This window comes from Platalea leucorodia, assembly GCF_965183815.1.
Source record: "Platalea leucorodia genome assembly, chromosome: W".
Taxonomy (NCBI): Eukaryota; Metazoa; Chordata; class Aves; order Pelecaniformes; family Threskiornithidae; genus Platalea; species Platalea leucorodia.
Genome location: NC_138859.1, coordinates 2,305,429 through 2,329,483, shown reverse-complemented (window position 1 = coordinate 2,329,483; position 24,055 = coordinate 2,305,429). Strand labels below are relative to the sequence as shown.

Here is a 24,055-nt window from a genome sequence, read left to right as displayed (position 1 = left end):
TCGCATACGTGCTTACGATCGTGCGCGTGCCCGTGGCCTTCCCCCATGTGCACCTCCCTAATACTGGCCGGCACCGTTAGAGAGAAAGGCACGGCCACTGTGCCCAGCCAGTTCTTCAATAAAGAACATGTGGTGAGATGGGGAAAAGAATTTTGTAAACAAAATGAACTCCCTTTTTTGCCCTGAGATTTTAATAATTTCTTAATGGCAGATAGCATCCTGTATATTTATTCAGGCTTCAGAAACACGAATACCTCAGCTGAGACATTAAATAAGATTTTGTTTGGGTTTGGAGGGGGGGAATACCCAGCAGTCTTGCTATGTCTCTAACTACTTGAAGTTTCCCGGGTTACAGAACAGCTCTCCAGCTCCAAGGCGTCAAGCAGACAAGCTTCAGTGTTTAAAAGGACATAAAGGAAATTGAGACTTTTTTCTTTCCCTATGTTTTAAAAAAGAATCACTAGTGAGAATTTGTGAGCACTGCAATCCATTCAGCTTTTGCGGCCCAACAGGGTGATCACGTGATGTTTTCTGGGGTCTTTCTCCTTCCTATACATTAAACGAATGCCCTTCCCTGCAGATGGCTTGATAAATCCAGAATCCACTCGTGTGCAGATTAGCGTATCCATCGGAAGACTGTCAGAAGGACGCATTGAAAGGGGCATGAAAAGATGCAGCTGAGGTCTGCACGCTTGCCGTTGTTTGCGACAGTGAGGAGTTGACTTACCATCTAGTTGGCTCCTTCTGTGGTTCTGAACCACCAGTTAATAAAAGGTGGCCCTACTCAGGTCACTGCTTCCAAGGAAAGCCTTAACAACGCTGCGGGTGGGACAGACAGCCTATCCTACCTTGAGAATAATATCCTTCGTATCGCGTAGGTACCTGTCAGTCCGGTGTGGCATCTTCCGTGCTGCTCTTATGCTTTAGAGGTAGGGGAGGGAATACAGAATTGTGCTTATTCTCGCAGTGTGAAAAGAGCCCGTGGCCTGGGGAAGAGCTATGGTTATTAAGCACCGAGAGTCACGATATGCATTTTACATGATGGTGATGGCTTCGTTCCATGGGGGAAATCGCTGAAACTCCGAGAGTCCTTGTAGCACGGTTGGTTTCAGGGACAGACTGAGCCTCTGAGCGTTGTTGTATCAACAAGGTATGGTATCACGTGGGCTTTTGTTGGTGGCTTCTCCAGCTGTTTATTTCTTAGTTCTCAGCCGCTCTCTGAGGAGTTCCTCCAGACGCTGTCAACAGGCCGGTTTTAGAATGTCCCTGTCCCGCTCTGTTCAGTGCTGAGTCATCACTTTAATACCAGCGCGAGTCCTTCTCAGATGTCGCAGAAGTGCAAAAGCTTGGTGGTGTGCTTGCCAGCTGTCTTTTGAGGACTACCTCTGAGATTTACTGCTCATTCTAGGAGTGCATTTTCAGGAACTATTCTAGGATAAAGCCCTCTGAAGCTTTTTGTATGGACAAAGGTTTCACACACTGGTCAAATGAAATCTCTTTATCGGTGTCACTGCACATAGAGGAAAAGGGACTGGGTGTTTGGAGTTCTGTTCACAGGCACGTTACCAGTGCAACGTTTGATTTTTTTTGTTGGTTTGTTTGTTTTTAAAGTGTCTCTGTTCCCAGAACAAGACTGTTTTTCATAGTAAGAAATATAAAAGCTGCCTTGTAAAATTGTCAGGGGTGAACTCATGTACGTGTTGGTGCGTTCATTCAGTGTTCTGTGCCTTTACTGAAAACATGCTTTGTAAGTGGCTGCTTTCTCTTAACGAGCAACCGTTAGCCCCAGCACAGGTCAGCAGTGCCGAGCTCCGAATAAGGCGCTGGGGATCTAAATCCATATGGCCTGCAGCCTCAGTGAGGAGCTTGTGTGCGAGTTCCTTCAACAGAAAGAGACGGGGGCTAGGATGTCAGCTGGTCCAACCAGTTTATGTAGCCTCAGAGGGGGTATGAGACACAGGAGGGGTTGGCTCTTTCCAGCAGATACAAGTGTAGTAGTTCTGGCTGTGGAAAATAAAGCAGATTGCCTTCAGAAAGGTCCTGCAAAGAAACATCACTAGGAGTTGAAAGCAAAGAAACTTCAGGCTGTAAGGAGCCAGTTGCCAATTCACCTTCCTTCTGAGAAAACAAAGTTCAAAAAAAAGAAAGAACGAACGAACGAACGCCCAGCATCCCATGCCAGTCGTATCACTGGTTAGAGATATGCAGATAATGCAGCCAGAGTAGTTATTTTTTCTGTTATTAAATTTAATGCCTATAACAGATGTCGCGTTGACAAGCCTGGAGACAGAGGGTCTCGGTTTATCCATAGAACAGATTACAATAAAGTGCAGCTTTCCCTGCTATTGCTTTACTGAAGCCCCTCTGCTAACGTGCCCTGTTGGGACCTCCAATAGCAGGCGCTGAAAGCAAGCCCTTACCACCAAATTATTTGATAGATGGCTATTGGAATAGTTACAACATGGCACCTAACGGAGTTTTAATAATGATCTGATTTTGTTATTATTATTTTCATTGTCATATGCTTTACATAAAATCAAGCTCTTTGGATCGCGTACTGTCCCTCTGCTTGATGTCTGTACAGCCACTGTATATGTGGCTATATAATACTGTGGCTATATAATATATATATGTGGCTATATAATATATATATGTGGCTATATAATATTGCTGTTAATGAACCACTACCTTGCCTGAGCAACGGCGCTGCAGTAAAAAAGAAGAATGTCCCCACAAGTCGAAATCAATTAGCACAGGAGTTCATCATTGCCTTTGCAGGAGAATTTTTATTTTTCTTTGCCGTGACATTCCGAATCACTTCATAGATGCGATTTTAAGAAAATGTAACTATTTTGCACACCCGTGTGCCAACAGAAGCGAAGTAAACGGTGTCTGTCTGAAAACAAGCGTCTGGAATAGCAAAAGCTTTCTCTTGCAGAAGCAAATCACTTTTCTACACATGGGACTTAAAATGCTCTTAATAGACTTAAAATGTTCTTAATACACTATGTGTAAAGAACTTGCCTTCTTTAAAATAAATAAATGGATCATTATGGGTAAAAAGATACAAAAAGCATTTTTTAAAATATGAGTAAATTTTGTACGGATTTAATCAATTTAGTATCAGCTATGAAACATGAAGTCTGTAAAATAGAACTTCGATGTTGAAAATGAACTATCAAAATCATTTTACAAAGGATAAGTGGCATAAGTAATAAAACCCAAATTTTATGATTGAAATGAAAAGCCATTTAAAATCTAAGCCTACTAGGGATGCACATGTTGACATCAAAGCAATACTATTTAAAATGAACAAAATTAAAGTCTCGCCTTATGCTGAATATCGGGGCGGCTGCTGCTGGGTTTTCCAGGCAGAAATCTCACTGGGTGAAGTATTTCTGTTCCTTTTGTAAGGTGAGATGGGAGTTAGGGAAACTGAACTAACAACAGTACTCTAAAAGTAATTAAAAGACAACTATAACGGAAGATCTCTCTCTGCTGCACATGCCAGCAGTTTTTCACCTAATACTGGGATCAGAAACTGATCTCCAGGTGTTTTGTGGGAAAACAACTACGCCAGCGGAGTCGAGTACGTTGTCAGTGTTATCCATCATACCTAGCGGTACCTCACCGGGACGGAGCGAGCCAAGCAGTACAAGAGGAAGGTAGAGCCTAGTGATAGAGGAGCTGTTGCTGTTAGGTGATGAGTGGAGCTGAGCTCAGCTCTGGCCTACGTCGTCTTTGTGTTTTAAATAAGCGCCTCTCCTCCTTGTGCTGTGATGGGTCGTCCCAGGGAGCGTCCGGGCTCTGATGGCTGAATTTCCATGGGCTTTCACACCGAGCGAAGTATTAAGTGTCTCTTGTTCCTTTCATCTTGGAGTGTGATACTATTACTCCTTTATGGGTCGGGCTGTATGTATCTACTTGTGTCAGATTATTTTTAGGACTGTAATTGCTTTCTCAGCTAATAGGAATTGATGCAATTACCCTATTTTTAAAAATCTTTTTCCTCTGTTCATCTTCCAGTGTGTGCCTTTTCTGCTCTGCTTTTCGTCCCATGGGGAATTGTGAAGGAAATGCAGTACTGTGCTACAGAAAGCTAATCTCTTGGAGGTTATTTATCAGGCACAACTTGTTAACTTTGTTCCTTTCGTGAGGCAAAAATAGAAATGAAACATTTCTTTGGTTAACAAATAAGAACTTAAATGAAAGTAAGGGTGAGAATGTAAGATGCCAGGAAAGTGTAGGCCTAATTCTGAACTGGCAGGAGAAATACTAATCCTTAGCACGCATTTTCAAATTTGCGGACAGTAAATGAAACGGTGATAGAACGGTGTACTCTCAGGTTCTTTATTCAGCCCCCGACAGGAGAGGTTGGGAATAACACAAAGATGATGCCCTTTCATTCCCAGGAACATCGTTTGGCTTGCTTTGCTTTTTGATTTTCTGGATGGATCCAGATAGTCCAGTCCTTAACTGGGGAGCAACTGAAAGTGCTTTTCTTTCAGGGAATTTCTTCTAGGACTTGTAACAAGTGAATAGATACGAACTTACATGCAGAAGAAAGGTGGAATTATTTGGGGGTTTGATAGGGATGAAAGATTGCCAGGCCTGCCAAGCTGGGAGAAGAACAGAGACGGACTCAGTCTGAATGCCGAGGCCACTTTAACTCGCGGTAGTCCCTAACAACTTCCTAGTTCTTGCATATTTGTTCTTTCCTTGTTTATTCCTTCCAGTATTCTCGGTAGTACACTTTTCCATGGTGGATTTCTCTCTGTCTTGCAGAGGTGAAAGCTTTTTCTTTGCTCAATAAAAGAGAGGGTTTTCTAGAGTTTTTTTGTTTACTTTTATCTATTTGCTTTAAAGTTATTTTTTATAACTTCAAAAACTATTGATTTCTTTTCCCAGTTCCCAAAAAAGAAACAAACAAGTAGGCCGTAAGCAGATGAACTACAAACACGGTTTTACTAATGCATCATAAATCACCAATAATTTTGTTTTTCATTTTTCAACCAGCTGTGATACTGAATATTGCAAAGAGGCTTCTGGATCCAGCAATCTCACCATTTATATGGCAAGGGCATTTCGGTTCCGTGCCCTTTCCTGTAGGCAGCAGTGTATGCCAGCAGCGCGAACGTGTTTCCATTGCAAAGCTCCAGTCTGACACTATTCATTTGGTGTTTAGGTACATCATTTCCTAGCAAAAATAAAAACAATCTCAAGAAGAAAAACACACCCCCGGCCTTTTGGCAAAGTCAAAATCCAAGAATCTTTTGGGTTAAGTATTATCAGACCAATCATTTTCACAAATAGTAAAAATAATAGAAGGCTCCTCATAATTCGTTTGCTTACGTTATCACCTAGCAAAGCAATAAGCTGACCATCTTGTACCTTGATGTGGTTTCCATTACTGTTGCGCAGTGTAGATCACGGGATGGCAGAACAGTGACTGTGCCGATAACCGACCTCTAGAGGTAACCAGTACCAGACCCTTCATACAAAACCAAATCCAAACGGTAAATCAGGGAACGGCTCAGCCAAAGGGAATTCCCTTGCAACACAAAGCACCTACAAAATGGATTTAGTCTTACCTGCTTAAGGATTTATATCCCCCATTTTATTCTGTCTATTAGATTAGTCTAATTCTGCTGAACTGCTAGCCTCTGCCGAATGTTACAGAAATAAGTTACGTGTTGTGTTTTGTGGTTTTCTTCAGACACCCTTTCAAGAAAAGGCATTGGAATAGTTGCCCAAGTTAGGCAGACTGCCCCAGAAACTAAGGGCTGGCAGAGCTGATCTTGAGAGCGTACTTACCGAGCGTGCCGAGGGCAGCCTGGAGGCCGTCCTGGCAACCCCACGCAGAACCCGGAGCCGTAAGCAGGGTCTCGGCAACGACTGCTGCGCTGGGCCGGGCGAGCCCGGTGGGCTGCTTTGTCGCCGTCTGCGCTCGTGAAGTACGGGCGCTGCTCAAGCCCGAGTCTCCCCTTTTCTAAAGATTACTTTTTGAGGTATTAGGTTATAAAGGATAACTCCAATGCTTATTACGAGGGAGACAGAGAAGCCTCATGTTTGAGAGATGCACTACTGTGTAAAACCTATTTTATAATATATTTGCATATGTATGGTAGTACATTGATTCTGTATGTTCTTTATATACACATATAGAGGTCATTATTGGGGTATATTTAGATACATAAATGTGAATATATTGTGCATTTTGGTATTTCATACATTATACATGTCCATCACTAACCTTTCCAGATATCAAACATACAAAGAAATAATTAATTCTTAACTGACTTTCTTTGCCAAGTGATCCGCTTTAAAATATTGAACTTCCTTATTGCTGAGATGTATAATACTCTAAATAAAAGCATCCAATAAAGCTAACAAATACTTGAACTAACCAAGTGAGAAATTACTGCAAAGAAATATCCTGAAAGAGATTTAGGGGAAAAAAAAAATGAAGGGAAAAATATGGACAACATAAAATATTCATATTGTCAGCAAACAAGGAGAAAATGTTCCATTTACAGAGCTAGACAGAAGCGATATAGGAAATAGATATGCTCCATGTAAATTTATTAAGTGCAACTTTCTCTCTCTCTCTCTCTCTCTCAGATAAAAAACCTCTTCATGAAATAAAATCCCAAAGTAAGTTATTTTTTTTCTCTTGTAAATATGATTTTTCTCATCTTCTCTGCCATTCTGTTTTATTTGTTTAGGAGCTAAATAAAACTGAAGGTTATATGAAAGGCTTTCACATCTACTGAAAGCATCTTCTTAGCAACTCTGTGATCATAGGGTTTAGACTAAAAATAGAAAAGTGACCGTTCTTTAGTAATTTGTGTCTGATTAGGAGCCCTTTCTACAGGAATGCTGGTCTTGAAAGTGATCTCTTGAGGACTTGTAATTAGAAAGAAAGAAATTAATACAGGAGCTTGGCTTTCTTGGTTCAAATCTGGTTCCGCTACTGGCTCTGTCGGGTCTTGTTCAGCTCATTTCGGCCCTGATTTATCAACTGGTAAAGGGTGTTCGCATGCTTTGCCGTGTGAGGAGTACAGAGATGGCATTCGCGTACGGCCCTGGGGGACTTCTGTCCTGCGCTCCTTGTTTCTTAGTCTTCCATTGACTTCAGTGGAATGTTAGTTTAGAGCAGCATGTTTGGAGTGAACGGACTATTTTTCTTTCATAAACCGTACACAAAGTTTTGAGGATTTTTGACTGCTTGATTTTCAACAAAAAATGGTCTTTGCATTTTGACAAATAGATTGATAAACACGTTTTTGGCTTAATTCCTTTGAAGGACATAAAACAAGAATCCACGTGTACTGAGAAGTAACACATGCAGCTGTTTATATTTTCTTTGAAGACAGATTCTTCTGTTACGTATTGTAAAATATGTAGGTTTTAAGTCTGAGTATTCCCCCAGGATATAGGGGCATAGGGTGATCGGATTATTTGAAATTTCATGGAACTTGGGCCCTAAATCATTAGGAAAACATCTGGAAATCCTAACCTGAACTGTATTTGCTTTGAGCTCACATGCTGTAGGCTGCAATGGCAAGACATTCTGCAGCACAATTTCCTGCTGGCTTGAACAAAGCCTGTTTGGTTATCAGACCCCAGAGCACTCCTCTGCCTGATAAAACGAGTTTTAAAGGACCTGGTCCAGTTCAAATCCCTGTTATCCACAGATAACTTTGTAACTACTTACAAAGGAACGGAACTAAATTGCAGCAAAAATGCGATGCAATAGAAATAACAATTATAGAGGAGCACAGTTATTGTCCGAGATGGCTACAACCCTCAGGGAGTGAAAGGTGTTTGGCTTTTTAAAAGCTCCCCGTTTTGAACGTGGTGTAGTTCCGTAGGGCGCGTGACAGCCACCCGGCGTCACCCATTAAACAGTTCCAAACGCGTAGAAAGCTGGCATCAGAGTATTTCTCCTTTACATTTCCAGTTCTTAAGTATTTCTGAGGATACGCAAAATGAAATTCAGGTAGCTCAGAAATGTGCCGTGGTTGCCTTGGCGGCTTAAGCCTCTTTAGTTTTCTTTGTCTGACTGGAACCATCTCCTAACTGGTCACGTACAGTTGGTCCGTGTCATAACTTAGCTCAGGCAATTGATGGGTTTTTGTTTGTTTATCTGTCTGCCCAGTTCCCATTTAATTAGAGAATCTTGACAGAATATCAGTCAAATCGCTTTATTTTCTGATTTATTAAAAACGAAACCTTAATGGAATTGATTTTAGCATATAAGATACGTAGGAGAATTAAAGGGTTTCTTGATAGCTGTGGGGTTAGAACCATGTAATACAGCTTGTTGCTGTTCAGCGAAACAGGAACTTAGGTTAAGGCTACAATGAATCATCATTGATGCAAAATCAAAGTCAATTATGAAGATAATTGAGAAACAACCTGTTCTACTAAATTCCCTCTTACACGATTCTCTGACTGTTGATCCTGGTTCTCCCCGACTGGCTCGATGAAGACATGGACTCCAAGTTGCTGAGGGGCACCAGAAGTGAGAGGGACAGAAAAGTGGGGGAGGATGGGAAGCTGGAAAGGTCTTTCACATCTCCTAGCCAACTCTAATGGTAGATGGGGGGAAACGTATGCCCTGCATAGCTCCTGGAAAGCACTTATTGTAAATGAGATAATTTAATCAATTACGTTTCCTAATGTACTAAACCAAATGTTTCATTTTCTGCTCCTGCACATCTTAAATTATCTTCAGGTGCTTTATGGAACTTAATCATAGTTAATAGAAACTTCATTACCATCAAATGTGCTTTCAATAAATGTTGTGTAACAGTGTCAGGAGGTGGAGTGAAATATAGGCTACAATTACCGCAAACATGTATCCTGAACTGAAATGTATAAAATTCGTAGTGCTTTACCAGAGTCCCTACCTCCTCTGGGCTGGGAGGATGCAGTTCATTAAACAGTAATTGGTTGACTATAAATGTTTTCTTTTGTAGTTTGTTTGTTTTTCACTTTGTTTCCCTTCTGGGAAAAAACAAAAGCAGAAAATTACCCCCTTCCCCAAATTTGCCGTGCGTTTCTTTTTTCTTTAATGTCTAGTCTCCAATGGAAAAGGAATTATCCATAAGAAAAGATAGAAAGGGAAAGAGATTAAAATTACTTTAAAAACCAGTATTTGTTTCTAAAGAAATACTGACATCCTAAATAAAAATGAAAGTCCCCCTTCTTAAGCAGTTGTGTTCCATAGGAACAATTCAAAGGCATACCACGTCGCTCTTGTTTTACTCTTTTAAGATAAAGCTATTTAAAAATCTGCTAAGTTCTGAAAAGGTTATCCTTTTCCTCTGAACTCCGTGTGTTAGTTACTGTGGGTTTGTGGGTGGGTTTTTTCCCTTGCAGTGGAATAGTTACGGGAACACTTGAATAACTCTCCCAGGTCGTCCGTGAAACCGAACAATGACCATTTTATTAAAGATAAGAAAATTCAGACAGAATAACTGTAAGAGTTTTTAATCACATCATTTAAAGTGTCAAGTTCAAGTTCTAGGCATGCTTAAAAGCATTCACTGAAACCAAAATTCTGCTCTCCAGAAGAATTTTGCTTGAGTCAAAGTATTCTCATTTTTTAAAATTCTGTATTCTTGCTCTCATCTTTAACCCCCCATGTCCAAGTCTTGTGCAGTTATAAAAGTATAAAATTTAAACTGTCTGACATCTGAACTGATTGAAAAGAAGAAGCTGAACTATTTAAGTAGATTTAGAGTTATAAATTACAGTTACTCACAGGTGAGAATTGAGGTGTGGTTTATATTCTGGTTTTGATGAGGAAAGATCAACTCCCGTATTTGCTACCCCTTGCCATTATGGTGGCAGTAATTTCTTACAGATAGGCTATTTCGGCGTGTTTCAGATTTTATAATTTACTATCCCAAGAAGGTAGATGAGGTAATTCAGATCTTCAGCACTTTTCTGTTTCAAAGTAATGATCAAAATGGAAGACTTAAAGATGTTTTATGGTGAAATAACTACCAGCTCACTACGGTTCTCGAGAAAGGAGAACCCACTCGCTGCTAGGTTTCTTCTACCACTGGAGATATATGGCGTTCCTTCTCTTGGCTGACTCACTGTGCGTCAACCACAGAGTTTCATAATTAATTCCCTGTAACAACATAATAGCTTGGGAATAGAAAATTGGAAGGACTAGAAACGCAATTGGTTTCTGTACTTTTCTTTCTGCACCCGATACTAGAGGATAACACGGAGGTGAAGCAGTATGTGATTAAGGTGTCGGATTGGGATTCAGGTAGCCTTGGTTTGATCTGAGGTACTTCCAGCCTTCCTTTGTGAGCCTGTCTTTTTGCGTTTACTTTTTCCATCTAGCCTAAGCGAATATGGGCGTCACAGTTAGTCTAATAAATTTACACTGTCAGCTAACAGCTTACTTTCTAGAATTCCTAACTCTGAACCTAAAATGCTTAAAATGCTCTTTAGAACATTTTTCAAGGGGGCATCTCATGGAAAAAATGGGAAAAAAGGCCCCAGAAAAAAAATCTTTTTCTCTAGTAATTTATTTAGTAGATCTTGTGTGGCAATTGCAATGTTCTAAGAAGTCTGATAAGAGCTACTTACAAGTTTATTCAGTTGTGATTAGTTGTCGTGACATACCACAGAAGGTGGATTTCTTCTGAAAGCTGGTATTTGCATGGAAACTTTGTGGTTTTGTTTTTTTTTTCCCTTCTCGGCAAGTTCTAAACATGTTAAAAACAAACGTTTTTCAGTATGAGGTTATTTGACTATTCAACAACTGCAGAGGTATTTTCTGGGCTAAATAGTGGTCCTAGTAAAACTGATTTCAAAACATTTCTTTTGGGCTGAATGGGATGTTGGAATGTTGTATTCGGGGTTGACTGGGAACAGTTTGAGAATGGGGATGGAAAGGGTATTTTCTATTAAGGAAGTCTGAGCCAAACAGTTTGGTTTACTTTTAACTGCCCAACTAAAAAAAATCAGTTACATCGCCTTATTCACAGCAAATCTCCCATGTGCTCCAGCCCACTTAACGCAGTGTTTGCGTACTCGCTTTCCTTGCTGCTGCAATGCATATGGCATTTCACTTACGCTGGAGAACAGTCGGTACTCAGCCGCTGCGTCCGGCAGCCGGCGTGCCTTCCCAGGGCGGTCAGCTGCTCGTGTTGTGAGTTGTCAGGCGTTCAGTGCCCCTAAGAAACTGGTGAGCCAGGAAAACTAGCTCTTCTGATGCTGTCCGTAGGTCCTCATTTCTTTCATCTCAATGGTCTCAAGTTTCATGTTCATTTTAAAAATGCAGCTAAAATGAAGTTGTCTGACTTTCTGCAGAAAAATACATAGGCAACAGAAGCCTCCTCCCAAATACTAATTAAGTAATTTCAGTAATTGGCTATTTATTAAATGCTGGATTTAGCTTCCTACCCTATTTCTGTACATTGCAGTTTATTTACTGATATTGAGTAGTCTGAATTTCCTAGTTATTTTTCGTCACTGTCATGTGTTATAAATAAACGCACTTTCTGTACCAAGTGCTTCTCGCTTGACAGCAGCACCACCGCATCGCAGGATAACATGATGTATAGGGTGAATACCTGATTATCTCCTCCTCTAAACTGGAGTTTGGCATTAAGGATCTATCTAAGGACCCACTAAGTGTGCTTGCCAAGTAATTTAATTTCATGGTACGTGGTCCCAAATCCCAGAAGATCGAGAATAGCGGGACTGGGTAATTCAATTACATAATATTGCAGGTTTCATTTGGATTCATTCTTTCAAAGCAATGAATTCTTCTTCTCTGCTGTAAAAGTTTGAAGTCTTAGAAAACTCGGTCGTAAGCTTAATGCACAGGTGTGATCACAGGGAAGGTTTGGCTTCCAACCTGTTTTTAAAGATTGAAGATGCTTGCAGGAATCCAAGAAGATAAGTGGGATCTCCTCAGCCCCTCTCTGAGCTGTGAGAGGATGGACTGTTCCTTCTTGTACTAAAGCTCACACCGAAAATAAAGAGAGGGGAAAGGGAAATCTTCACTGCGATCTTTCATAGGATTCATAACCTCCTGGATTAGCTCCAGAATTCAGACCTAAAACTTCCATATCCCTAGAAGCTAGTGACAGGTGAGCCTCGTGCCGATAGCTAACGCAGCCCTCCCTAGCTGCAGTTGTTCCACGTCCTCCCATTAAGGGCTGTGTTACCGTACCTTAATGATCTGCTGGGCTGGAATGGGAAACGCTGGCATACCTCAGCAAGGAGCCCAAGCTAGCAATGTGTGCTGATGGGAGGGAAGGCTATTTAGCGGTAAGCGCTCTGCTTCTGACTGTGACAAGTCCAACTCTCCCATTTTAAAAAAAACTGTAAAGACCGTGATGCAATCCCTACAGCAATGTAAGGTAATAACCTGTATGGAGTGATGCATCAGGAAACTTGCTCATGCTCTCAAATGCTTGCTTTTCAGTGTTCCTTTGTGCTCCGCTGTCCTGCTGTGATCTGCTCCACATTTATGTCTCACGCTTTACCTCCCTGGCCTCCTATAATCCCCTTTGCTCACGGCCAGCCCGCGCCACTCGGAACGTTTTTGGGAGCGTTGCTGACTTGGTACCCGCTTCTCCTTTCAGACATTGAGACTGCCAGTGACATTGCCTTGTACTCCGGCCTGGGAGCAGCAGTCATTGCTGTAGCTGTGCTGGTGGTTGGCGTTACCCTTTACAGACGGAGTCAGAGTGAGTACGGCGTGGATGTGATTGATTCATCTGCACTGACAGGAGGCTTCCAGACATTTAATTTTAAAACAGTCAGACAAGGTTAGTGTTGTGATTTCATTTCCTTCCCTCCAGAGCTCCTACTGCAAAGAGATTCTAAGCTCATATTCAGTGACTGGCTGTGGGAGGGCATTCTAGCTTACTGCTGAGCAGATGCGTGGAAAGCCAGGGAAGGGCGGCTGCAGTACAAGGAATGGGATCTGGTGGTGAGAACCCTCTCTTACTGTCTCTGCTACTGATCTGTCATGGCCACTTGGAAAAAATACATCGTCTTTCTTGACCACACTCTGCGTGCTTTAGAAATACTGTCACTAGTTTCTACACTGACATTTGTGGCTTACAAAAAGCCCAAACAAATCAAGCAAACCAAACCAGACCCAGAAAGCATGTCTGTAGTTCCTTCCTATGCAGTTACAGATCTTCTGTTTTCTTTACTCCAATAAAAGTGATTCGTTTTTCACTGTTAATTTGAGAAACCCAAACTTTAAGTATTTTTATAAGCTGCTGGTAGCACGCAAACATCCACATTCTGAAGTCTGTGGGAAATAAATGTATTGATTTAGAAAAAAAAAAAAAACCAACCAACTTCAGAAAGCCACCAAAACAATAAAATATGGAAGAAATATTTACTTTTACTAAAAACAGCACTCAGATGTTTTCTGGAATATGACTTCCTTTGAACAGAAAGGCGGGGAGGAATACAAACGGTAATTACTTTAAAATAGTATGTTTCTTTAATTCTGTACTGACATTCTAACAGAGAGACCTGCCTTATTGTGGGTGGGTGGGTGTGTTGGTGGGGTGTGAAAGTATCCCCATGTCTCTTCTCTCTTCGGAAAAGTGAAATATGTTGAAGAGTTTGAGGGGGTTTTTGTGTTGTTGTTTTTACAGTTCCTTTATTTTCTGGAAGACGTTTCTCACCAAGCATAAATTGCAAGAAATTGGAAAAAGGGCTTGGTAGACAAGGATGTTTGAAGGATGTTTATTCATTCATTTAAAAATCCAAGCCTTTAATTAGTGTCATGTAATTCTCAATGACAGTCTCAAATAGTAACTTTTTCCTTTGTTGTTCAGCTTGCCATGAAAGTCTTGTGTTGAGTCTGGGGAATTGTTTGACTTAATGTTTCAAAACCGTTAGTTCTGAACACTCTGAAAATATCTGAGCACGCCAGTTTTTCCTATGCCGGGATGCTGTTAGTTGAGTTTCATTTACTGTGGGTTCTCTGTCTGTGGGTTTTTGAAATAAGAGCATTTGTAAACCAAACAATTCAGCTGGAAAAAAGGCCATTTTTCTGTTCAGTTTGCTGAGAAAAGAGAGCACAATAGTGACATACGGACAATGGACTAGAGTGATCCGAATTTTATTCTTTGGAGAAATGTATTTATAATGTTAGCAACCCAACCTGCAGTCCCTTAAAGTGATCAAATTTTCAAGGTTGCAGTACAGATCATTTCCAGAAGATTAGTTCCTTGGGAAAACTTTTATTTACTAAAAACCAACCAACCAACAAAACCCCACCCACAAACACAAACAAAGAAAGACCAAAAAAGACCAAACCAGCTAAAGGATACAGGCCCTAAATCTATCCATTCCTTCTCTTTTTTTTCTGTGTTGTCTGAGCTAAAATGCTCCTACATGAATAACTGTGGTATTTTTCCCTCTATTACTCTTGTCCCACTTTCTTTTCAACCCAGTTGCCCTCAGGCATGAAGCTATCATTTCATCCAAGCTCACAGAAAAGGTCTGCAGGAAGATGTGTTTTCACCCAATGGGTTTTAATTAAAAAAAAAAGGGGTGGGGGGGCACACTGACAAAGCTGAATACAAGCCAAGAAGGAAGTGCCTTCTTGTATTCACGCACTCTGGAGTTGCCTGAAGTGCGGAAAACATAGCGATCAAGTACCTGTTAGATCTACTGCATCATTTCATCTGTTTTTTTAGCATTACCTTATGTGATTTTGAGCTGTGAGAGTATCGGGAAGGAAGAGCAAGTCAAAAAGGAAAGGGTGGCGAGGTCAGAAAGCGATTTCAGATGTAACATCCTAATACAGTAACCAACTCCCTGATCTGCTTCCCTCTGCCAGGTAACTCCCTGCTTCTGAACTCCTCCATGCAGCCGGACTTGACAGTGAGCAGAACGTACAGCGGGCCAATCTGCCTGCAGGATCCCATGGACAAGGAGCTAATGACAGAGTCTTCGCTGTTCAACCCGCTGTCGGACATCAAAGTCAAAGTTCAGAGTTCATTCATGGTGTCCCTAGGGGTGACAGAGAGGGCTGAATATCACGGAAAGGCACATTCTGGGACTTTTCCTCATGGGAATAATAGAGCTTTTGGTACAATACAGGCTAGAAACAAGGCAACGTATATTCAGAACCTGTCTTCTATTTCAACGAGAAGCGAGCTGAAGACAACTGCCATTTTTGGACACCTGGGTGGCCGTTTAGTGGTTCCAAACACAGGTGGGTAGACCCTTTCTCACTAAAAGCACATAAAATAACTTCAGATTAAATTTATTTTGCCTGGTGTAGTGCTCCATAACTAAATAAAAAAAAGGCAAGAAAAGAAAGCATACGGGCTCCCTGAATGCAGATTTTGGGAAGTAGAGCATGTTGCCCACGCAGGAGATGACTGATCAGAACAAAGCTTGGGATGAGTAGTAAAGAGGCCTTATACCTATTTGAACTGTTATAAATTACTGCTTCGCTTGATGTCTTCAGCATGAAAGTCAAATTAATCAAAGCTGTTGCTTACTTGGATCCTGATCCAAAAGAAGGGCTCCCCAGGAAGGAGGTCGATATTGCATCAGCATCTTGTATAATGGGGTCATATTCGAAGCAGAATCTACATGCAGCACCGTCTGACTGCGTTAACGTCGTCAGGCTTCATTATGTTACTGAAGTCTGCAGCGTATAACAAACAGACCTCTCTGGAGAATAGCTTCCACGCTGGATGAAAACTCTAGCGCAGCCTTCGTTAGTATTTACTCCTGGCTTTCTGGTTTTCTTTTTCTTTTAGCTTAATAGCTTAACAGATTTCCATAGTGGGGCACTTCAAAGTCAACTGGCATTTCAGGATTGGGCTATGCACTGAAACATCGCAGTAGTGATGCTCAATTTGCATTGTTTAAGCAGTAGAGTTTGTTTTGTGACTTCAAAGTTTTGTGAGACGTATTTTAGGCTTAAGAAATTGTTTGTTAAATTAGCTGAAAACACACGGCACCAAATTAGAATCAAATAAAGGATGTTAAAATCATAGCCCTGCAGTATGTTGCACTACATCACCATGTTCGTATCATGCTGAATAAAATTCCTTATGTTGGACACTTCCTTTTTCAAAATGGCAAATGTAGCAGATGTTAGCCAGATACCACCGTTGCTAGCTAAGAGGGTATCTTTCAAACTCTGGTGAGCTTTATTCACTTTAAATTCAGCTTTGATTTCATTTGACTAGTGTGGCCAGGCTTATCTCCTAGTACCTAGTTGAACTGAATGCTTTAGAGCTTTTATCCTTCATGTTTCATAAAACAGGTACTTTAAAGGTTACCATAAAAAATGTGGTCTGTATTTAGGGAAGATTGATAACAGCATATAATTCAGGGATATAATATTTAGTGTACAATCGTGCACAACACATGGGATGTGTTCATTTCTTCACAGATTGTTTTTATGTTCAGGAATGAATATTACAAAGGCAGAGGCACTAAGTCAGTTAAGCCATAAATTAAGAAGTCCCTCATACTATATATTTAGCTACTTTATATAATGATAATCCCATCAATTAGATTATTTAAATACATATTTGGTCCGCTTGCAATTTATGTACTTCCTTCTGCCTATTTATGTAAGATCAAATTTGCTAGCTAATTGTAAATTACAGTGCAATCATATTACTACTTAGCTGAGGTTCTGCATTGTGTGACATACGCAAAGTAAAATGTAGTCTTCCTGTACTGAGTATGCTATACAACAGTTTCATTTCACTGGTCCCCAGTGGAAAGCATCTTTGTGAACTTCTAATTTATACTAGTGGAGTAAAAGGAAAATCATATCACTTGGATTTACCAGTCATTATGTTGGGAACAAAAGGTATGGTGATTTCCATGCAAATTCAGATTAATTTCGTTGGTGGTCTCTCCATTTTGAGATTGCTTGTGATCCTAGAATTATCAGATTTGATTTCAAAGTCAGAAAGGGGCAAGAAAAGTTTAAACCATGATCGTGTCTTGTAGAACATGGAGCTGTGCAGGTGACAAGGTGTGTACCACTAAGAGGCATTTTGGCAAATGAGAGAGTCAACAAATGATTACAATCTTGCGTAACTGGCTTGCCCTAACCGCCTTTCAGAAACTGGCAAAGGCTAACGTAAAAATTACCAAGGGCACACATGCTTTTGCCTATATTTAACAATTAAATAGGGAACTCAAAAGAGATTGTTCTGTTGCTGCATCGGATAAAAGCCTGTCAGGGTAACAGGACCGCCAAAATGACTGGGATTACAGGCGACTCTTGCTGGAATCCTTAAGGAAACAGCTGATGGAACCTTTTGTTTCCATAAATTATCCCCTTTTGTGTAAGTGGTGAAGTAGACAAAGAGCCTGCCTGTACCCAAGGATGAAGTGAAGCCTTCAGTCACATCTAGACTATGAATCCGCTGTCATTTAGTGACACAAAACAACGGGAAGTCAATTATTTAAAAGCTCTGTTGGAGCAAGAAGTTTTTACGCGTGTAAGTCCTATATAATTCCAGGCTCTAAGACAGTTAAATATGAATAAGTATGTGGATCATACTAATAATGTATTTTCCCTTCATCTGATAACGTTGTAGTCAGAACCACTATTTCAGAGCATTCTTCTGCCCTAGTAGATGGCCTCTCTAGGTCTTGTAAATCAGAGGCCAATTGCGCGTTGTTCTTTACATCCAGTGCCTTTCCCGAAGGTCAGTTCTGCCCTTGCTCTTTTGTAGGAGTCAGTTTGTTGATACCGCATGGAGCTATTCCCGAGGAGAGCTCGTGGGAAATCTATCTTGCCATCACTCAAAAGGAGTCCAGGTAAGAAGTACAGAGAAAACGCACACACACATCCAGATTCTGGGGAACTGTCTCATTTCACGCGTTTCTTGTCAACACGGTCTAAAGGAACGGAAAGGGCAAGAGTCACTCCATCTTCCCTGCTGCTGGTGTGACCACGCTGTCGTGACATATGCCGTATCTGTATAACTGACAGCAAAAATGGTCTTTGTGCGATGCTTCTGTGAAATCACATGGAATTATTGCAAATGCTGTTAAAGGATGGGATACCTGAAGGAGATTGAGTGCGGAATTCTGAGTCGATGATTTTAGCATTTTTTATTTGCAGACATGTCATGCAAGTCTACTAACAGCACAGGCGCTTTCATTAATTGCTTGGTACAGAACCTTTGGGTCCGTAGACTCTCATGCAGACAACAGGTTAAAATTCACTATCCAGGTCATCAGTTTGAGTGACCCTGTGGTACGTAGGTACTAAGGGCCGGGTCCTGCCCTTGGGGCACAACAACCCCAGGCACCGCTGCAGGCGTGGGGAGGAGCGGCTGGGAGCTGCCCGGCGGGGAAGGGCCTGGGGTTGCTGGTTGACAGCCGCTGAACATGAGCCAGCAGGGTGCCCAGGTGGCCAAGAGGGCCAATGGCATCCTGGCTTGTATCAGGAATGGTGTGGCCAGCAGGAGCAGGGCAGGGATCGTCCCCTGCGCTGGGCACTGGTGAGGCCGCCCCTCGAATGCTGTGCTCAGCGCTGGGCCCCGCACCCCAAGGCGGCCATGGAGGGGCTGGAGCGTGGCCAGAGCAGGGCAGCGAGGCTGGGGCAGGGGCTGGAGCACAAGGCTGGGGAGGAGCGGCTGGGGGGGCTGGGGGGGCTCAGCCTGGAGAAGAGGAGGCTGAGGGGAGCCCTCATCGCTCTCTGCAACGGCCTGAAAGGAGGCTGGAGCCGGGGGGGTCGGTCTCTGCTCCCCAGGAACAAGCGATGGGACGAGAGGGAACGGCCTCAAGCTGCGCCAGGGCAGGTTTGGGTTGGGTATTGGGAAAAACTTCTTCCCCCAAAGGGCTGCCAGGCCCTGGCCCAGGCTGCCCAGGGCAGGGGCTGAGTCCCCATCCCTGGGGGGATTTAAAAGCGGGGGAGATGTGGTGCTGAGGGACATGGTTTAGTGGTGGCCTTGGCAGTGCTGGGTTAACGGTTGGACTTGATGGTCTTAAAGGTCTTTTCCAACCTAAACGAGTCTATGATTTTACTTCATGATGGATGTTTGGTAGCCTAGATGATGCAAATAAGTGAATGCTCATGACCATTTCTTAAATTACTTTGTTTTATAAATCACCATTAAAATCTGTTCCCCAGCTTGATTTGCCAGCACCAGCTGATGAACAGTAGAAATTAAATTGCACTTTGATCCTTAGGGTTTTTTTTTTTCAACATTGCATCTGGTGGGACAGGAAGGTGATGTTTGAAATACTGGTGGTCTTTCATAAATAGACAAGTTAGTTCTCTGAGGTTCTCAAGGTTTCAGCTCTGCCATATTTATTTCAAAGACAAGAAGGAAAAAAAGGAAAACAAACAGAAGAACTATGGTTTTAGCAAATGCAGGTCATTGGGGTTTTTTTATGTTGGTGCATCATGTATGTTGTAAATGTCTGTCGTACAAAAGAAACCTAGCTCACTTCTAGATGCTTTTAAAACTTTTAAAATGTTCTGTTAGGTGCATGGCACTAAATTCTGTTGCCAGCTGCACATGCGGGTGTTTGCATCGATTCCGCTGTACTCACTTCAGTTGCTTTCATTCTGCATTAGAAAGACAATGAATTCAGCCCCAAGTCACTTGCTTTAGAATGGATCTTCCCTTTTATTTTTATGAATAAACATGGCCAGAGAAACAGATGGTTTTAGGAGGTTTTGATAGCTGTTCCCATAAAAAGACTTCCTAGTGGCTTTAATTTTCACACAACACGGATTATAACGAATCAAAGTGCTCTGCACCCTCTCTGAGCCCGACAGACCACACGTCAGCAGAACCCACGTTCAGTTCAGTTTGCTGGCTTGGTTCACTCGCCTTCAGCTAGAAAGGGATCAAACCCTGCCAGAGAGGAAAATTACCAAACTGGTATGTAATGGGAGTGTAACGCAGCACATGAAGAGCTTGTTCAGTGTAAAAGCGTAGCATTCTCACCAGACTGCTGTCTGGATTCAGAGGGAAGGTAAAGCTTATGAAATGCTCACCATAGTGTTGAACTGTCAAGACTGGTAGAATATTCATTTTTAGACCTACAGTTGTTTTTTCTTCCCTAAGACCATTTTTTTTGTTTGTGGTGGTTTTTTTCCATGAGGTGAAAGTTTGTATTATTTAGTTTCTAAGGTAAGTTTATTCTAAAGTGAAAACTTCAGAGAACTCTTACATTTTGTCCTTGGCAAGTTCCCTGTGAATTTAAGGGACTTGAGAGATGATACTAGTGTTCGCGCTACTCTCTTAAGAGCTGAGGTGAAAAATGCTAGAAGAGCTTGGGGTAAAAAGTGCAACCATTTGTTAACTAAATCATGTGTCTGGTTGCCAGACTGAGATCTGGAGTGGCCCACAGTGCCAGCACTGGGTCGGGAAGCCTCAAGTTGCACATGAAGAACTAAAATGCATTTGAAGTTAAGTCTTGAACATCTTGTCTGAAATTACAGGAGAGAAAACCAGGAATTTGATCTCAAGTTACTGTCTAGACACTAAGCAATACTTAAGATAGGTCTCAAATTACTACACCTTTTAGTGTTATTAATGACTAGTCGTGCTGTATACTGTCAGCATCAAACCTCCACCTGTTGTTGTAAACGCTTTTCTCAGTTCCTCTCCCCATCCAAGCATTTCAGTTCGAACAATACGCTAGAAACTCCTCTATCGGTTTGTTTTGCCCCCATTTCCTGCCTGTGTTTTCCAGGAATTTGTGTCCTTTTGCAGGAAAAACACAGGTAAATATACGCTGTCACTTAGCTTCTCGGGGAGGTGTTACTCGGGAAAGCCTGCCACCGCCATTCTGGCTTTTACGCTTTGTTCAGGTACGTTCCTTCACCCCCTGGTTTACGGAACCTTGATGTTACCCTTAAAAGATGAAGTGTCAGCAAACACAGAACATTCAAAACTCTTGTGCTCAGCCTTTGACTTGTGCTACTGGACTCTGGGATGTATCATTTAAGGCTTTGTTGTCATTACCACTAAGTATACTTCACCTTACGCTTACTGTTTACAATGGGTTTTCTCTATTTTGTGACTCTGTCAAATCCCGGTAGAGGCAGCCTAGTGCCGGGAGGAGACCTCGCAGGAATACGCTCCTAGTGCCGGCAGCAGAAACAGCGATTTCCATCTCTTCTACAGCACAGTTCACCTTGGCATCCCTCCCCTTCCCTATGCTAGACAGAGCTCTACCTCTACGACTAAACAAAACTCCTCACCTCCTGCTGTCACTAAAGGTATATAATGATGGTTTTAAAGAAAAAAAAAAAAAAAAATCATTAAAGCCAGAGTCTCTCCCCATTTAAACCTAGAGGAACATCTCGGTACCTGACGTCAACTTCTAAGTAGCGAGGTATTCTGTGTCCTTAAACTGTCCCATGCTACTGCTCCACACTGCTGCGCAACCGCGTTTCAGCAGTGGGCAAAGCAATCTCTCTGCCGCCCTTCTCTGGAGGATAAATGATGGCTAAATCTTTTGAGATTATCAGATGAAAAGTGACAGGGATAATCAAATTTTATTTAATTGAAATAAGCTACTGAAGAGCACTCTACAGTCCCCCTTTTTGAGTTCTTCCTAGAAGTCAGCTGCTGAATCTTGTGTGCATCTCTGCAAGTACAAGACCATGTCTCCATTCGGTGAAAAGTGTCGATGATACTTTCAACCACTGAGGATCTGGTATGTGCGGATTCTGTAACACGGCTCGTTAATTCTGTAGTGCGGCTTTGTTCCACTGAGGCTTCCCAGTTATATTTTCTGACCTTCTTTTCCTTGCTCTAATCTGATCTTCTCTTGAATGCATTTCTTCTGTTTTTGATGTTGAGTCTTTCTGTTGCTCCTAATTCTGCATGAGGCTGGCAAACTGTAGTTTGCTAAGTGCACTGACAGAATTTACTGGTCCTACCTTCACATCCAGTTTTACAAGTTGCAGTGAGGCACTCCAAACAATATTTTTGCAAAAAAAATAAGTTCTTAAATAACTTTCTTAGCTTTCTCAAACTACCCTTTCATAATTTACATTCCAAGTAGAGCTAAGTGCATAAGCTGTAGTGTATGCTTTAATTGATTAATGTAAGGATAATTTCAGGAGACGCTGGTCCCAGGTGAAGAGTGGTTCACTGATGAGGCCTCATTTTGAGTGCTTGTGAGAGGGACGGTTTTTAGAAGTACTGATCAAGGGCAGGTCTGTACAACTGGAGAGAGGAGAGTTGGTTATAGCGCTTTACAGCAGTTATTTCTCTTATCTCCCTCACCCTAAATATACATTCAGCTAAAAGCACTGGAAAATTGGTGGGTGTATCTGAGGAGATGTGGAAAGAAGAAGATAATTGCATATACAGTAAATGTTTGCTGACAATAACTTATAGCCAAATGCTGGCTGGAATTTTCCTTTAAGAACTGAAAGATACAGAGCTGCCTATAAATTTTAAAGCCTGGAAATATTTTTCAAAACTTAAAGTGAAATCTATTTTTATTTTTTTCTCCTCTGATATCTGAACTCCTTTGTGAAAACTTTCATATTCCATCCCCATCTGCTGCCGTAGGTTTTTGATCATTTTCAATGAAAGATTAAGATATGTAAAAGGAAGGAAGAAAAAAACGCCCAGCTGTTTTATCTGCCAGGGTTCTGCAGAAATGAATTAAAATAGGTTAATTAAAAACAAGCAGCAAATTTTGCCTACTGTTTTCCTTTTTTGTGGGCAGAAGCAGAGGCAGCAAACCAAACTGAAGATTATCACAGGGAGATTTTTTCCTTCTTATTTAAAGTGAAATTCTATAAAGTGTGACAAAAGCAAACTCCCCCCCCCCCCCCCCCCCCCCCCCGCTGTATTTTTTTTCTTCACGTAGTTGAGGCAAGATTGATGTGTCTTTCACCCATCTGAACTGGGCGGAATAAGGCAGACTTTTGTAGCAGCTGCAGACTGCACTGACATCCAGGGAGCCTCCTCCTTCGTGGCCCGTGGGCTTCCGAGATCCGGGGCTGGGAGGGAACGCCAGCCGTTCCGAATCAGCGCCTGACTGGGGCGCGTCCGTGGAAGGTGAGAGAGGGAAGTCCTGCAGCACGCTGCAGAGCTGCCGTGCAAGCACCCGCTCTGTCATGCAGGTGTCCCTGACATGGAGGTGACTGTCCATCTGGACAGGCACAGTGGTGCTGGGATGTGGAGGAAGAGTAAACCAGTGGATTAGAGAAAGAGGATAGGTTTTCTTTACTTCACAAGTTGAAGATGTAGCACCATGAAAAATTAAGTAGCTCAAGCCATAATTTCTGAATGAAACACTGTCCACATCATATGGTAATCAGTGGAATTTAATTTAATACCAAAGTTAACTGGATCAGCAGACGCACACAAGAAGGAAGTCCTGTGGTGTTCTTGCAGAGCTTTGAACTCACCATAGTTGGTACCTTACGCATCTCAAATGTGTGTGAGAGAAGAAGGATCCTACTGTTCAGGTTTAGATTATTTAGGACTAGTGGGCTAGCTGTCGCTTCTAGTCACTTAGCTGTTGAGGTAGGTTGGTATGAGATACACATTAAAAGCCACAGGAAGAGAGATGATATGGGATCTGATAGGGCTACGCTGAATTCACTGTCGCTTTGTAGTGGGGGGGGGAAAATCCCTGTCTGTGCACTACAGATCCTGTGATGAGATTATCAGCTCGCTTTGCTGTAAATTGATATAATCCGCCGTGGAATGAAAAACTCACTGTATCCTAAACAGAAATCGAATTCAGGTTTGAAAATTCCTTAGTGTCTCGTGTCACTGAACAAATCAGTGATGGCACTGGTGGGTCCTCCAAAAAGACACCGAACCAGAAAGTCTTAGGGACACATACGTGGGCTTCATGGCATGGATCCTCTAGGGTGCTTCTTGCAGCTAGGATTTGGTAAAGAACCGCTGAAGGACTGCTTACAGAGAAAAATAGCTAAGCTCAACCTTCAAACACCATACGCACGCTTTGATGCTGGCAGAAAGTACAGGTTATTGATGTTTGTGAAAGAAACAACAAAGCTATTGATTCTGGCCCAAGCGAGAATTAGTGTGAG

At 42.0% G+C, this 24,055-nt stretch overlaps 1 protein-coding gene across 1 annotated transcript in view; it reads left to right on the top strand.

Annotated features, from left to right (window-relative positions):
- LOC309601533 (netrin receptor UNC5D) overlaps nt 1-24,055 on the top strand; it is a gene marked incomplete at both ends in the record, with an annotated part of 166,600 nt that overhangs the window by 121,769 nt on the left and 20,776 nt on the right. Inside the window, 4 exons of the mRNA XM_082334578.1 lie at nt 6,622-6,654; nt 12,627-12,812; nt 14,855-15,232; nt 17,736-17,820. Of these exons, the coding sequence (XP_082190704.1) occupies nt 6,622-6,654; nt 12,627-12,812; nt 14,855-15,232; nt 17,736-17,820 (682 nt within the window). The remainder of the gene's footprint in view (nt 1-6,621; nt 6,655-12,626; nt 12,813-14,854; nt 15,233-17,735; nt 17,821-24,055) is intronic.